General features: G+C 36.3%; 1 protein-coding gene across 6 annotated transcripts in view; it reads right to left on the bottom strand.

The window, feature by feature from the left end:
* DYM (dymeclin) overlaps positions 1 to 16,241 on the bottom strand; it is a 398,885-nt gene that overhangs the window by 220,085 nt on the left and 162,559 nt on the right. For 3 of the 6 annotated variants that reach the window (XM_007974061.3, XM_007974066.3, XM_007974064.3), the window contains exons 9-10: positions 12,715 to 12,897; positions 8,246 to 8,424 (exon numbers count right to left, since the gene is read on the bottom strand). In XM_007974061.3, coding sequence (XP_007972252.1) covers positions 8,246 to 8,424; positions 12,715 to 12,897 — 362 coding nt within the window. The remainder of the gene's footprint in view (positions 1 to 8,245; positions 8,425 to 12,714; positions 12,898 to 16,241) is intronic. The other 3 variants (XM_007974065.3, XM_037982333.2, XM_073006325.1) reach the window with 1 other exon arrangement.

The following is a 16,241-nucleotide window of genomic DNA, read 5'->3' as shown; positions in this document are numbered from 1 at the left end:
AACTTAACCAAAAAGTAGCAGTAGTGGGGAGAGCACAGCTGCTCACAAGTTAACGTTTTATGTGCTTAGCATCACTTTTTTAAAGCTAATAAGTAAAAAATATATTTCAAGAAATATATTTTAAATAAATACGTAATTAAACATACTCTTGGAACCCAAGGTGCATTTTCTCAACATATGTATTAAGATCTGCTCTTAGGTGTATCCATCAAACATTTCATTTCAAAATGCCGTTTACAATTGTGCTTATTTCAAATCATTGACACCTTCTATTTGTTCCTTCTTTACTAAAGTAAGGAGGTTACTGAAATTATTTATTAAAGATGGGCAGACTATACAGCATGTCTCGTAGGAAACAACCATGAACACTATCCACTGAATGCTAGAAAATAGGCAAAAAAAAAAAAAAAAAAAAAAATCTATCATCTAAATCAGACAATACATGTAATGAGTAAATTGTTTACACATACAAGTCCCTAAAGCACAGGCGGGTATGCCGCACACGGAGGCATACGTGTTTTTGACAGGCACACCTATTGCAGGAAGGTTTTAAAATGTGGCACTGGTATGTTTTGTTCTTTTATAAGTTGTAGTTAAAACTTCCTCTAAATTATGAAGTTCAGTGCATGAGCACTATTAAATTCCAGGAACAAAGTGTACCAGTTACCAAGTAGTCATTGCTCTTTCTCTTTTCCCAGGCATTCTTGTCTTTGGAGTTTCTTCTGACATTGTGTCAAACATAATACATTGTACTCACATTCCACATTACCTAGTAAGCACAGTTACATTTTACGGTCATTTAACTCAACATTTGTTAATTCTGATTCTGGGGTTTTCAATACGCCACATAACATTTCCATTAATGGCAGATCACATGTAAGAGTCTGTGGTTGTATAGTCTCATAAGATTACACCACCATATTTTACTGTACCCTTTCTATGTTTAGATACACAAATGCCATTGTGTTACAAATGCCTGCAGTATTTAGTATGGTTACATGATGTACAGGTTTATGGTCTAGGAGCCATAGGTTACACCATAAAGCTTAGGTGTGTAGTTAGGCTATACGATCTAGATTTGTATAAGTACACTCTATGATATTTGCACAATGACAAAATCACCTAATAAAACAAATTTCTCAGAATGACTCCCCACATTAAGCAACATATGACTATATTTTATGCCATGTTCTTTTTTTTTTTTTTTTTTTTTTTTTTGGCTACACCTGTAGAAAGCACATCTTACCTACAGTACCTAATATCACCAGAGTACTGAAAATATTGAGACTCTGTGCTTTACCAGACAAGATACACAAGCAAATGGTATATTCAAAGAAATAATAATGTAAGAGTAAGTAACGGGTCCAATGAGACTATGTCAGAATAGTACTTCATTCTTTTAAATATCTGTATTGAGACACAATTTACAGACCATACAATCCATTCAAAGTGCATAATTCAATGGTTTGCCATATGTTAACAAATATGTGTAACCATAACCACAGGCAACTTAAAAAATTTCATTACCGCAAAAAGAAACCCCATGCCCTTTAACTATCACCTCCTCCAGTCCCCTATGTAGCCTGCCCAAAGGAACCACTTTCTGTCTCTATAGATTTCCCTATTTTGGATGTCTGTATGAATAGAATCATAGACTACGTAGATTTTTGTGACTACCTTATTTCACTGAACATGTTACCAAGGTTCATCCATGTTGCAGTATGTATCAGAGTCTCATTCCTTTCTATGTCAAATAATATCTCATTGCATAAACATATCACATTTCATTTATCCATTCTTCTGTTTACTAACATTTGAACTGTTTCCACATTTTTGCTATTATAAGCAATGCTTCTATAAACATTCCTTTACAAGTTTTCCTGAAGACGTATACTCATTTCTCTTGGGTATATATCTAGCCTTGGAATTGGTGGATCATATGGTAACTATTTAATTGTTTCAGGAACTGCCAGACTGTTTCAAAGCCATTGCACCATTTTACATTTCCACCAACAGTGTATGAGAGATTAGATTTCCCCACATCCTCACTTCTTATTAACTAACATTTTATTCTAGGCATCATAGTGGGAGTAAAGTGGTATTTTGCTGTGGTTTTGATTTATACTTACCTGATGACTAATAATGTCAAGTTTGTTTTTTTCATATGTGTATTACTAGCTATTTGCATATCTTCCTTGCAGAAATGCTTACTCAGATCTTTCATCCATTTTGCAATTGGGTTGTCCTTTTACTATTGGGTTTAAAAAGTTCTTTATATATTATAGATACAGTTCCTTACCAGATAAGTGATTTGCAAATATCTTCTCACATTCTGTAGGCTGTCTTTTCACTTTCTTGATGGCCCTTTGAAGCACAAACGTTTTTATTTTGATGCAGTTCAATTTACCTATTTTTTCTTTAGTTGCTCATGCTTTTGTTGTTATATCTAACAGTCATTTGCCAAATTCAAGGTCATAAAGATTTACCCCCATTTTCTTCTAAGAGGTTTATAGTTTTAGCTCTTTTTAGGCCTTTGACTCATTTTGAATTAATTTTGTATATGGGGTGAAGCAAAAGCCCAACTTTATCCTTTCGCAAGTGACTACACAATTGCACCAGTACCATTTGTTGAAAAAACCTATTCTTTCCACATTGGTCTTGGCACCCTGGCAGAAAATCAGTTGATGATAGGTATATGGGTTTATTTCTAGATTCTCAGTTCAACTCCAATGATGTATTACGTCTATCCTTGTGCCAATACCACACTGTATTGATTAGTGTTGCTTTATAATAAGTTTTGAAATTAGAAAGTATGAGTCCTCCAAATTTGTTTTTTTCCAGGATTGTTTTGGCTATTCTTGGTCCTTTGCAATTTTATATGAATTTTTAAACAATCTTGTCAATCTCTATAAAGAAGTCAACTAGGATTCTAATAGGTATTGTGCTCAATGTGTACATCAGTCTGGGGAATACTGCCATCTTAACGATGTTAAGTACTGTGATCAGGGCTGGGTATGGTGGCTCATGCCTGTAATCCCAGCACTTTAGGAGGCCAATGTGGGAGGATCGCTTGAGGTCGGAAGTTTAAGACCAACCTGGGCAACACAGCAAGACCCTATCTCTATTTTTTTATGTTGCAATCAATGAATATATATTTTCCCATTTCTTTCAATAATATTTTGTAGTTTTCAGAGTGTAAGTTTTGTACTTCTTTTGTTAAATTTCTGATGCTATTATGAACAGAACTATTTTCTTAACTTCATTTTGGGATTTCACATATATAAAAATACAATTTTTTGCATATTGATGTTTTATACTGATCCAGTATCCTGCAACTTTGCTGAACTCATCTATTAATTCTAAGAGTTTTTCAGTGAATTCCTTAGGATTTTCTATGTATAAGATAATGTCATCTGCAAATACAGATAATTTTACACCTTGCTTTCCAATCTAGATGTGTTTCATTTCTTTCTCTTAATCAAATGCCCAGGCTAGAATCTCCAGTAAAATGTTGAATGAAATGGCAAAAGCAGACATCCTTGTTTTGTGGCTGATCTTAGGGAGAAAGACAACATGGTCTTTTACCATTAAGTACGATGTGAGCTGTAGGGTTTTCATAGAAGCCCTTTATTAATCTGAGGATGTTCCCTTCTATTCCTAGTTTGTTAAATATTTTTATTTCATTAAAAAGTAATGATTTTGTCAAATGTTTTTTTCTGGATCTATTTAAATAATCGTATGATTTTTGTTTTTCACTCTTGATATGATGCATCACAATAACTGACTTTCAGATGTCCAATCAAGCTTCCATTCCTCAGATAAATCCCACTTGGGTATGGTATATAATTACTTTTATAACATAACTTTAATTCTGAAAGAACTATTTAAACTGAGATCTGAAAAACTACTAGGAGTTATCTGAGAAGAGGAAAAGGGAGAAAATTTCAAGGAGAAGTATTCTAGAGAGAAAACCAAGCCTAAACTTAGTTAGGAGATAGGTCAGATTGAGAGAAATTAAATTAATTTATTATGATTAAATAAAGAATAAAAAGGACATAATGGCAAAGAGATGAGACCCAAAATGGAAGCTGTGGCAAAATTATAAAGTGTCTAGTTAGCCACATTAAGAGTAAGAGCTTTAAACCTGAGGGCACTGTGGAGCCATGAAAGGGCTTTAAAAGCAGAGAAGTGACATGATCAGATTTGACTCTAATATACTCACTCTGGAAACAGGATAGAAAATAATATTAAAGAATAGCAAGACAGAAAGCAGAAAAACCAGTTAAAAATGTTGCAATAGTTTTAGTAAGAGATGAAGGTCGCTTAAACCAAAGGAATGGCAATGAGGAAAAAGAACACTAACATATTCCAAACATAATGAGAGAAAATAAAAAAGATTTGGTTGGATATGGGGGAATGAAACAGGAGAGTCAAAGCTTTTGCTAACTCTGTGGATGGCTCACTGTGATATAGAATACAGGGGTAAGAGAAGGAAGAGCAGGGAAAATAATGAACCCAATTTTTACATGTTTGGTTTAAGGTGTTTATGAGACAGCCACTGGGAAATGTCTGGGGCAGCTGGATACATGGATATGAGATACAGGCAACCAGGGCTGCAAAAATAGAACATATATGGCACATATAAATGGGAACATATACACTGGCAACATATAAATGACAACTGAGTTTGCTTAGATGTTTTAGGGAGAAGTACAGGGAAAAAACAAAAAGAAGGACAGAACCCCGCAGCAGGACACATTTAAGGACAAGAAAAAATAACACATAAAGGAGAGAGAAAAGCAGTAGGCATAGAGGTGGAAAAACCAGCAGAGTAAAATGATCAGAAAGCCAAGGTATATGTTTGTAGATATATGAACTACACGTTTGGGCCCCCAAAATTCATATGTTAAAACCCTAACCCCCAATGGGACACTATTAAGAGGTGGGGCTCTTGCGAGGAGATTAGGTAACAGGTGTGGAGCACTCATGATGGGATTAGTACCCTTATAAGAAGAGATAGGAGAGAGCTTGCTTCTTCCCTGCCTCTGCTCACTGCCATGTGAGGACACAGCAAGTAGATGACTCTTGACAAACCAATAAGCAGGTCTGCACCAGACACCAAGGGGGCTGACATCTCTGTCTTGGAAATCTCAGCCTACAGAACTGTGAGAAATAACTTTCTGTTGTTTAAGCACCAGTCTATGGTATGTTTGTTAAAGCAGTCAGGCCTGAGTAAATTCTGAACTAACTAAGCCAGAACTGACTAACACATAGGTATTCAGCGGTTTATAGAATAAAGAAATGAACAGTGTCATATGCAGCAATGCAGTCAAATAAGAAAATGATGAAACATGACCAAAGATTTACTAACAATCAGGAGCTCCTGATGAGGAAGTTGTAGAAACAAATGTTAGATCACAACAGGTAGAAAAGTGCACAAGAAGTAAAGGCAAATAATGTGGCTTTCAAGAAACTTAGCATGAAAAGGAAAAGAAAAGGGCTAAAAGAAAATTTCCTTTTTGATGTTTATATAAAAACCACACTCAGAAAATAAAGGACTATTAGTCCATCTAAAACAAGATGTAAAGATCCTATGTCATTTCTTTTATAATTCATGATAAATCATAGACTACATATCATTGTAAATCTTAATCTCATTTTCTAAGTGTCTCTTCAGTGAAGTTTCAAATGAGTAAGTATCAAAATGACAGGAGCTGCATATCTGCAATATTGTGCAGGCTCAAGGCTTGACCCAAAAGCAGAAGACTGCTGGAGGCCTAAGGGAAACGCCAGCCGAATCTCTGCTGGACTAACACAAACAGAAATTAAAAGAGTGACTAACTCATAATGCCCTGATTAAGGAAGTTACAAGCAATATAGTGTCAAAGTGACTATATATTATTTGTCCAAGATCCCTTGCTTAAGGAAATTCCCTTTACCTTTGTGGCTATGGTGGCTTAGCATTAACTGTGCCTCCTTCTGTAATCATTGGTCAAATAAGTGGATACACAACCCAAGAAGAGACTACTGGAGCCCTTCATGAAATATTTCTGAAGTAGTTGTGTAATCTTTCCTCTTTTTAGCTTATGATATGTCGAGAGCTGCTGGTGGCCACCTGTCTCCCCACTTGGAAAGTGTGTGCCTGAGAATAAGGCCAAAGCTATAAAAGGCAGAGGCAAAAGATGGAGAGGCCGAGCCTGGATAACAACATTTAGCCCCTAGAACCAGCTATGACTGAAGCCAAAAAAAAAATGCACAAATTTTTCATTTGTACAGATATATTTCTTTTTGCTTACGCTAGGCATAAATGGGTCTGTTACAACTAAAAGAATCATGACTATCTTAAAAGTCTAGCTACTTTTCTTGTTAAACATTTGCTTGTGATAAAATATAAAAATTGTGTTCATGTCTATAATGAGTTTTTCTAAAAAGTATGCCCTCTTAAGCCCTGTTTTTAACATTCAGGCACTTGGATTCGCCCTAGACACTATTCAGAGACACAAAAAGAAAATGCAAGAGTCATTGTATTGTTATTCTAATAGATACCAATTAAAAATGTACCATAAGAAGTTATACCAGATTAATTAACTTGTTTTGAGTTAAAACAAGTCAAACAGTAGTGAGTCAGACCATCAACAGAAAGAATCGAAGTCAGCCAACACCTGTCGCTGAACAGAGGCAGGTCTGCCTCCAGCCTTATGGGATTTACACACAATAAGGTATTTCTTAGAAACACTGTAATCCGTCAAACATTACCTTCTTAATGTCAAAGACTGCAGAATAAAATAATTGATAACCATAACAAAATCAGATCAGCACAGTAACTTTCCTACTGATAACATATTTTCTCATCAAAGCCTCAACATATTTATTATAGAAGAAAGGTAAAAGGACAGATGGGGCATAAATTAAGAAATTATCCAACAAAACCAGAACAAATAAACAAACACCACCCTCCAAAATAACTACAACACAAAACCTTTTAACCTTTCACCGGGTATGTCATCAAACACAGACAGCTGCTCTCTGCACCATCTTATATACCCGCATCCTTACCATACAACTTTCTGAAACAGGTGATGTCACAGGTTTCCTGCTTATTGCCAACATTTCCCTTAGAATACATCATACTCAGAATTGTCTCTATGCCTATCCACACCCATCAGGAAACAAACCTTCTCTTTACAGGATTTTACTCATATAAGCAGTATACTTTCATACTCGATTTGCTATTTAAGCAATGTTTCCCACCTAGACCTAAGGTGGAGACACTCTTTCATCACATTTTTCATTCTTAGTGTCAATTGGATGCAGAGTATGTTCAATGAATTCTAGTATTCCGTGTTCTTTCACTATTTATGCAGTATTTTATATTGAACACTGAAAAAATGGTAACCAAATACTGGGAGAATCCTGCTATCAATCTGTAAAAACTGGTGCAGAGGGAACATTTTGCTGTCAGGCAGCTACTGACTATTTCGGGAATGTTCACATTTTTACGAGTATATTAGGGTCCATAGTTATCTACATACTATGTATTTCAAACAACATTAACACCTTGGTGAGGTAGCTTACTCTGCCCCTCATAGAAACATTGATGTTTGCACATTAGTCATAAAGGAAATCGATTATTGCTTACAGGAGTTTTTGTCTATGAACAAAAATTTGAGAACTAATTTCACTCATGTAGTGATGGATAGTATAATTTAAGGGATATCTGACAAAAGTACCTTAAAACGACTATAAGACTCCAGGGAGTGAGTTCAGACAGTCCTAAAGCCTAAGCCTGCCAGAAGGGATGGGACATTTGAGCAGCTGAGTTGAAACATCACTTTCCTTTCAGCATTCTTATCAGGAATATTCTGCAACTGTGAAGAGTAACATGAAGTTGGTGGGTGGGCACTTAGCAGATGGAAGGGACTGAGATGATTTAAAAATCCCCTTGAGAATTGCAGAGGGTTTTTGGAAGACTTGAACAGGCTGAATCCTGGTAAGGACAAGGAGGCGCGTCAAGTCAGCCAGGGACGTTGCTGTGTCCTGCTGTGGGAGGCCCCCTCCACATGAGCTGTGTCTTATGCTGGAGAAGTTCCTACCCTCTGTCTGTGTCTGGTGACACCTCCCTATGAATTTCTTGATCATCACCTTTGTGGCAACCAGGCAAATAAACTTGCCCTCTTGGGAAAAGAAGTTTTTCTTCAAAATGTTGTAAAATACAAACACATGGAATGGTTAGTATGATACTTACAAGATTTTCCATGTCTGTGCGAGCCAACATGTATGTTCTAATATTACTATTTTGATGAAGCAAGGTATACAAGAGGAGAGTTGCTTGATCAGATGTCTGCTGTTCACAAAGAGCTGTGTACAAACTATTAAAGTTGATCTGGAAGGCATGTGGAATTGATGAGGGGAAAGGGCTGCTATCTGGAATACAGAAAACAGCATATCAGTAATTTCTAGCTGTGCTTTATATAAATGAAAATATTGTTAAAGTAATGTGTACAACTCAATTCCCATTAATTTTATGGAAAGTCATTACATTTCAGATTCAAAATTTTAATGTATACAAAATTTACTTGAGGTCCAGGCATGGTGGCTCACGCCTGTAATCCCAGCACTTTAGGAGGCCGAGACGGGTGGATCACAAGGTCAGAAGTTTGAGACCAGGCTGACCAACATGGTGAAACCCCATCTCTACTAAAAATACAAAAATTAGCCAGGCGTGGTGGTGTGGGCCTGTAATCCCAGCTACTCAGGAGGCTGTGGCAGGAGAATCGCTTGAACCCGGGAGGTGGAGGTTGCAACGAGCCGAGATTGCGTCATTGCACTCTAGCCTGGGCGATAGAGTGAGACTTTGTCTCCAAAAAAAAAAAAAATTTACCTTAAAAAGAACTAAATTAAGTCATATAGTTCGACTCTGTTACTATTTTCCCATTAACGTAGCTGAAATAAATCAGCTCTAAGAACATGAACTTAAATAAACAGAAGTATGAGCGAGTCAAAAGGCTCTCCAATCAATACAATTTAACCAGGACTTCAAGATGAAATACTTTGTTACTGAAACTAAATAACCATGAGTCCTAAATAAAAAAACATCTAGAGAGAAAGATAGAATTTCTATACAAAATAGAAAATTCTCTTTTAATATAGAATTAAAAAGAAAACAACTGCCTTTAAAGCTGGGTTAATTTTCTTCAAATGAATAAATTGTGGCTGAAGTATCCACTTACACCAAAATCAGTATAGACGTTCCTCAACTTGCAATGGGATCATATTCCCATAAATTAATCATAAGTTGAAAATATTCTAAGTTGAAAATGCATTTAATACAACCTAACTTACCAAATATCATAGCTTAGCCTAGCCTAGCCTAGCCTAAGCTATTATTTTTGTGTACAGTTCCAAATTGTATTAATCCAACTGTAACAGGAGGCCTATTTTACAACAAAATGTTGAATATCTCATGTAATTTATTAAATACAGTACTGAATTTATATTGCTTTTGCACCATCATAAAGTCAAAAAATCCTAAGTCCAGCCATTGCAGGTTGGGGGCCATCTGTGTACGTTCAACATTAGGTTCTATAATCAAAAGAGCATACCAAGCTTGAGACAACTACCAGAAAACTTCTATAACTTTTTTAAAAATAAAATAAAATATAATCTCCAATGTAAACCTAATTGACTACAACTGCTAAGAAACTTTTTTTTTTTTTTTTTTTTTTTAAAGTACAGTCACTGGAACAATCAAAAGCAAAAATCACAGCCTGTACTAGGAAAGTTCTTGATATTCCAAACCGACACAGGCCCTTTCCAACAGTTAACTGGATTTGCTGAGAAACTGAAGCAATCAAGGTTAGGAAGTAACAAAGAAGATAAAGATAAGTTCAACGGATTCAGAGAAAGTCATCATCTAATCAAATAAAACTCTGAACATGGTAGCACAAAGAGCTAATATTTTTATGTTCTAAAAAGTACCAAAATTATTTTAAGCCTTTAAAAACACAGAAGCACTACCAAGACAAAATAACTTGCTTTAACATTCCTAAAAGCTGTGCTCTTATGGAAAAAAAGATATGTTCCAACACAGTCCTTGCCTCTCAGATTCTCCTTTCTAAGCTTTACATTTGTGAGGAGAATGCATCAAAACGCCTTCAGTTTTACCATCCAGTGCCCTCACTTTTCCTTCTACATTTGAAATAGAGGCTATTTTTTCAATACTGACACTGTATTTTTGACTCTTACAAAAATAATTCTTTTTTTTTTGTGGTTGGCTTTATATTTTTGCAAGGGATGGCAAAAGAAAGTGTTGCCATGTGCCGTGAGTATGCAGATATTATGGAATCTACAGAATGCCCACTGGTGGAAGATTCTAGACACACTACACTTCTATAAAATTGAAGCAAAGTAACAAATTCACCAACCTGTATTATACCTGACTGCAAAGGGAATATGTGTGTTGTGTGTGTGTATCCACAACATACATACATTACTAGCTAATAAATACTATGAACCAGCTGTTATACTAAACACTTTGTTTATGTTATCCTTTATTTAACCCATACAACAAACGTGTCATTATTCTGATCAGCTTTACAAGGAATGTAATAGATGTTTAAAGGGATCAAGTAACTTTGCCAAGATCAGCCCTGATGGATATGAGCATCCTAAAGCCAACACTTTGCATCATTGTACTAAATGGTCTCCCAAACCGTGACCATCCCAAGCAAAGTTCAGCCCTAAATACCAACATTTGGCCTGAGCAGCAAGAGTAACATAGTAGATACCATATACTGAATACCCGCTTTGTTGCAAAATCTGGGCTAATCATTTTAAAGACTTACCTTGCTTGGTCTTTATACAAATACTATTAGGTGATATTTTCTCTATTTTATAGGCAAAGCTTTTGAAGCTAATTGAGATTAAGCAAACTGTCAAAGGTCTCACACTCTGAAGTGATAGAGGTATGGTGTGAAGCCAGGTATGCTTGACTCTGAAACTTGCTTTCTTAACCATTAAGTCATACTGTCACCAAGAAGAGTAAGTAATGGGAACAGAAAAATACTAATAGATACAGGAGTTTTCATTTTTTAATTCATAAAATTGTTATTATTTCCCCATTGTAACGTGTTATAGTTTATGTTCTCTCCACAATCCATGTTGAAATTTAATCTCCAATGAAATAAAGTTGAGAGGTGGGGCCTTTACAGTGTGATTAGGTCCTACGGGCCCCTCTCTCATCAACAGGATGAAGGCCTATATAAAAGAGGGCCCACATAGTATTCAGCTCTTTTAGCCCTTGACTCCCTTCTGCCATGTGAAGACACAGTTAGAAGGACCCATCTTGGAAGCAGAGACTGAGCCCTCACCAGACACCAAACCTGCCAGTGCCTGGATCTTAGATTCACTTCCCAGGCTTCAGAACTGTGAGAAATAAACTTCTGTTCTTTATAGGTCATTGAGTCTCAGGTATTTTGTTAGAGCAGCACAAATGGACACGCTGCAAATAATACCAGAATTGGCAGAGGCACAATTAATGGGCACATCTAGCCACGTCTATAAGAAATGTGTATCAGAATAACCTGGAAGAAGCATGGCACGGGGCATCAGAAGGCTTACAAATGCTCCCATCCAATCACTGTACTTCCCACCCATCTTCATCACACTGGTGTTAGAAATGTCTTGAGAATCTGGCTATGTGCTGCATAATAACGTTTCAGTCAATGATAAACCACATACTTGAAGTGATCCCATGTGATTATACCACATTTTTACTGTACCTTTTCTAGGTTTAGATTGCCTAGATAAACAAATACCACGTTGTTACAACTGACTACAGTATTCAGTACGTCATCATGTTGAACAGGTTTGTTGGCTAGGAGCAATAGGCTACACCACAGAGCCTAGTTGTGTAGCAGCTATGCCATCTAGGTTTGTCTAAGTACACTATGATAGTCACGCAGAGAAAAAATTGCCTAATGGAACACAGCCCTGCCATTGAGCAGCACTTGACTGTACTACAGGAATCCTGCTTTTAGAATGTAACCTTTTGAGAAGAGATGCTGGTTCAACATGAAGTGATATGCTCACCTTCTACTTTAGGAGTTATTAATACCAAGTTACACAGCTCATGGGCAGCCTACCCCCCCTTGTTTGGAAGTAAAGATTTACTGGAGCACAGCCATCTAACCTGTTTACATAGTACCTATGGCTGCTTTGATGCAACAATGGCAAGGCTAAGAGACTGCAGGAGAGAACATGTGGCTCCACAAAGCCACTAATCCCTACAGAAAAAGGTTTTCTGATTTGTGTTCTAATTTTTTTTTTTTTTGAGACCTAATTTTTAGTTCTATAAAACTCTAACTAGAACCCAGACTTTAACTGAAAATTTAAAACAACCTAGCATTTGGGTTTTCCAGGTTAATTCCTACCCCTAACAGGTAGTACAGACTGACCCAAATTAAACACATGCTGGTTTGGTTATCCCTGAAAGAAATACGAATTTAAACAGATATAAAGGATCACAGCCCTGTTCTCGGATTTGCTTGACCTTCCTGATAACATTGACAGGAAAAGCTAAGGTTTTTCTCATGTTTGACCAATATGAAAACATACAAATGGACACTCATCTCCAAAACTACAAGACAATAAACAATATAGAATAAGCAATACTCTCCCCATTACAAAGAATATTAGAGAAAAAATACCACAAACCTTGTGTGTTCTTGAAGGACATAATGGCTTGTCTGTAGGGGTTTGGCGCATCTGAGGCATCTGTCAGATTGGCCAACACCAGCAGAAGCAGGAGACTCTGGTTGGCCAGAGGGGAAGAAAGCTCTGGAGAGGCAGTCGCTTTGCTGCCCACACCACCTAGCGTGAAGACAGTCCAGAGTCCTGCTGGGGAGGAAAACACCCTGTTAGGATGTGCCACCACCAATGAGATGAATGTATTTCCGTACAGTATTCTGTGTAATATAATACAATATAATACAACATGGTAATGAGCAGTTCCAAAGTGTAGAACAAGAATCAGGTCGATACATTTCACAAGGCCAGAAAATCCTCGTTGCTATAAAAACTGGACAAAGATTGACTGCATTTAAAACAAAATAGAGAAATAGAGATTTTTATGATTAGGTAACCTAAATTTTTTTAAAAAGCAAATGAAATTTAGTAGAAAAATTTGCTAAAAAAAAAAAATTAATGCAAGCCGGGTGCGGTGGCTCACACTTACAATCCCAGCACTTTGAGAGGCTGAGGTGGGTGGACCAAGAGGTCAGGACTTCAAGACCAGCTTGACCAATATGGTGAAACCCAATCTCTACTAAAAATACAAAAATTAGCTGGATGTGATAGCAGGTGCCTGTAGTCCCAGCTACTCGGGAGGCTGAGGCAAAAGAATAGCTTGAACCTGGGAGGCAGAGGTTGCAGTGAGTTGAGATCATGCCACTGCACTCCAGCCTGGGCAACAGCGCAAGACTCCATTTCAATAATAATAATAATAATAATAATAATAATAATAAATGCATTATGATCAAGAGGCTTTGTTTCTAAAATACAAGAATTGTTCACCATTTTAAAAGTATTATTTCTATTTTTTAAGATAAAAAATATGGTCACTCGAGAGTTTCCACATTTTCATAAATATATTTAAATATATATATATTTTTTAAACTTAGAATTGGTTTCTGATTTAAAGAAAAATTCTTACAAACCAGAATGGGAAGGAAACCTCTAGCCAGAAATTCATAGTGGTCAAACATTGTAAGTATTCGCATTAATATCATCAACATCAGCATGGTACTACTGATGTCCAAGCAAAAACATTAAGGCAAAAGAAAAAAAGACCAAAAAAATTTTAGAGAAAGAATTTCATTATTTGTAAGCAATATTCTGGTTCACTTAGAAATGCACTGTCCAGGCTGGGCGCGGTGGGTAATCCCAAAACTTCGGGAGGCCTGACCAACATGGAGAAACCCCGTCTCTAGTAAAAGTACAAAAAAATTAGCCGGGCGTGATGACATGTGCCTGTAATCCCAGCTACTCGGGAGGCTGAGACAGGAGAATTGCTTGAATCCGGGAGGCGGAGTTTGCGGTGAGCCGAGATCGCGCCATTGCACTCCAGCCTGGGCAGCAAGAGCAAAACTTCGTCTCAAAAAAAAAAAAAAAAAAAAGCACTGTCTAGTACAGTGGCCACTAGCCACTTGTGGTTACTGAGCATTTAAAGTGAGACTACTGCAGCTCAAATCACATTGTGCTATAAGTATAAAATATACATGAAATTTTAAAGACTTAATACCAAAAAAAAGAATGTAAATTATCTCATTAATATTTTATGCTAAGTACATGTTGAAATATTTTAGATACACTGAGTTAAAGTATTAAAATAACTTTCACCTGTTTCTTTTTACTTTTTGAACACGACCACTAGAAAATTTAAAATTACATATGTGGCTTCTATTATATTTCTATTGGACGGAGTTACTTGTTCTAGAATATAAAAGACAGTCACCTGATACTCCATTACTGACACATTATTAGAACTAATAGAAGATTCTGGTGCAGTACTATGGCTATATGGTCAATACCAACAACAATAAAAATCAAAAGCTTGATACACAATCAATAAATAATTAGAAAATATATTTACTTCCAACCAAAATAGCAACAAATCCAATGAAATATTCAGGAATAAACCTAAAATAGAGAAGACCTTCAGGCTGATAACCATAGAATTTGAAGACCATATGAGATCTGAATTAATGTAAAGGCATAACATGTTTCTGGACAAAAAGAGTCAATACTATAAAATGTCAAATCTAGGTCAGGTGTAGTGGCTTATGCCTGTAATCTCAGCACTTTGGGAGGCTAAGGCAGATGGATCAACTGAAGTCAGGAGTTCGAGACCAGCATGGACAACATAGTGAAACCCCATCTCTACTAAAAATACAAAAATTAGCCAGGTGTGGTGGTACATGCCTGTACTCCCAGCTACTTGGGAGGCTGAGGCGGGAGAATCTCTTGAACCTGGGAGGCGGAGGTTGCAGTGAGCTGAGATCATGCCACTGCACTCCAGCCTGGGCGACAGAGTGAGACTCTGTCTCAAAAAAAAAAAGTCAAATGTCTCTCAGTAAATCTAAAATTCAGTATAATAACCATCAAAACACCAACAAGACTTTATCTGATATTTTGCAATAGAGTATAAATAAAACATTTCCACATGAAAAAAATACATAAGAAAACAATTCTGAGACTGACCTGGGGAAGTATACATCCATTCACATAGTAAAATTTGTATAAAGCTATAGTCATGTAAAAGTGTGATTTAGCAGCAGAGGAGAAAAATAGGTCAACAGAAGAGAAATTAGGTCAGAACAGAGCTACATGTATTTGATCATTAAGATTATGATAAAGGTAGTGTGCCAGATCAGTAAGAAAAGGATAAAATTCTGTTAAGTGTTCCTGGGACAATAAAATTTTCTTAGTATTCAATTATAGAAATATGTGTATAAACCTTGAATCAGGGAAGCCCTTTTCTTATGCAAGAAACAACATTCAAGAATACATGAAGAATACTCATTTGAGCATTTAAAAATTAAATACTTTTACATGATAAAATACATCACAAAGACAAGTGACATATGTATAACAAAAGGATTTTTTAAAAAATCTACAAATCAGTAAAAAAAAAAAAAAAAAAAAGGTAATCCAAAATTAAAATGGGCAACAAAGGAAGCTGAGGCAGGAGGACTTGAGCCCAGGAGTTGAAGACCAGCCTGGGCAACACAGTGAGACCTTGTCTCTACAAATAATAATAATTTAAAAAGAAATAGCTGGGCATGGTGGTGCATGCCTGTAGTCTCAGCTATTCAAAAGGCTGAGGCAGGAGGATCAGTTGAGCCCAGGAGGTTGAGGCTACAGTAAGCTGTGACTGTGCCACTGAACTCCAATCTGGGCAACGGAATAAGCCCCTATCTCAAATACATGTATATTTTTTAAATGGGCAACGAAAGTACAAACAATAAAAATAATTTTTAAAAATGTGATGAGATGACCCATAAGACTAGAAAATTTTTGAAAGACTGATAATACTCAGTTGTATCAGTAAAGGTATAGGAAATTACCAACACTAAGAGATCCAAGTGGTAGAGGACTTTTTAAAGCATATTTGGCAGTTTTCATTGAAAATAAAATGCACATACTCATGAACCTAGCAATTCTTTTTTTTTTTTTTTTCCCTA

This window comes from Chlorocebus sabaeus, chromosome 18 (genome assembly GCF_047675955.1).
Source record: "Chlorocebus sabaeus isolate Y175 chromosome 18, mChlSab1.0.hap1, whole genome shotgun sequence".
Lineage (NCBI taxonomy): Eukaryota > Metazoa > Chordata > Mammalia > Primates > Cercopithecidae > Chlorocebus > Chlorocebus sabaeus.
This window is presented reverse-complemented; position numbering and strand designations above follow the sequence as displayed.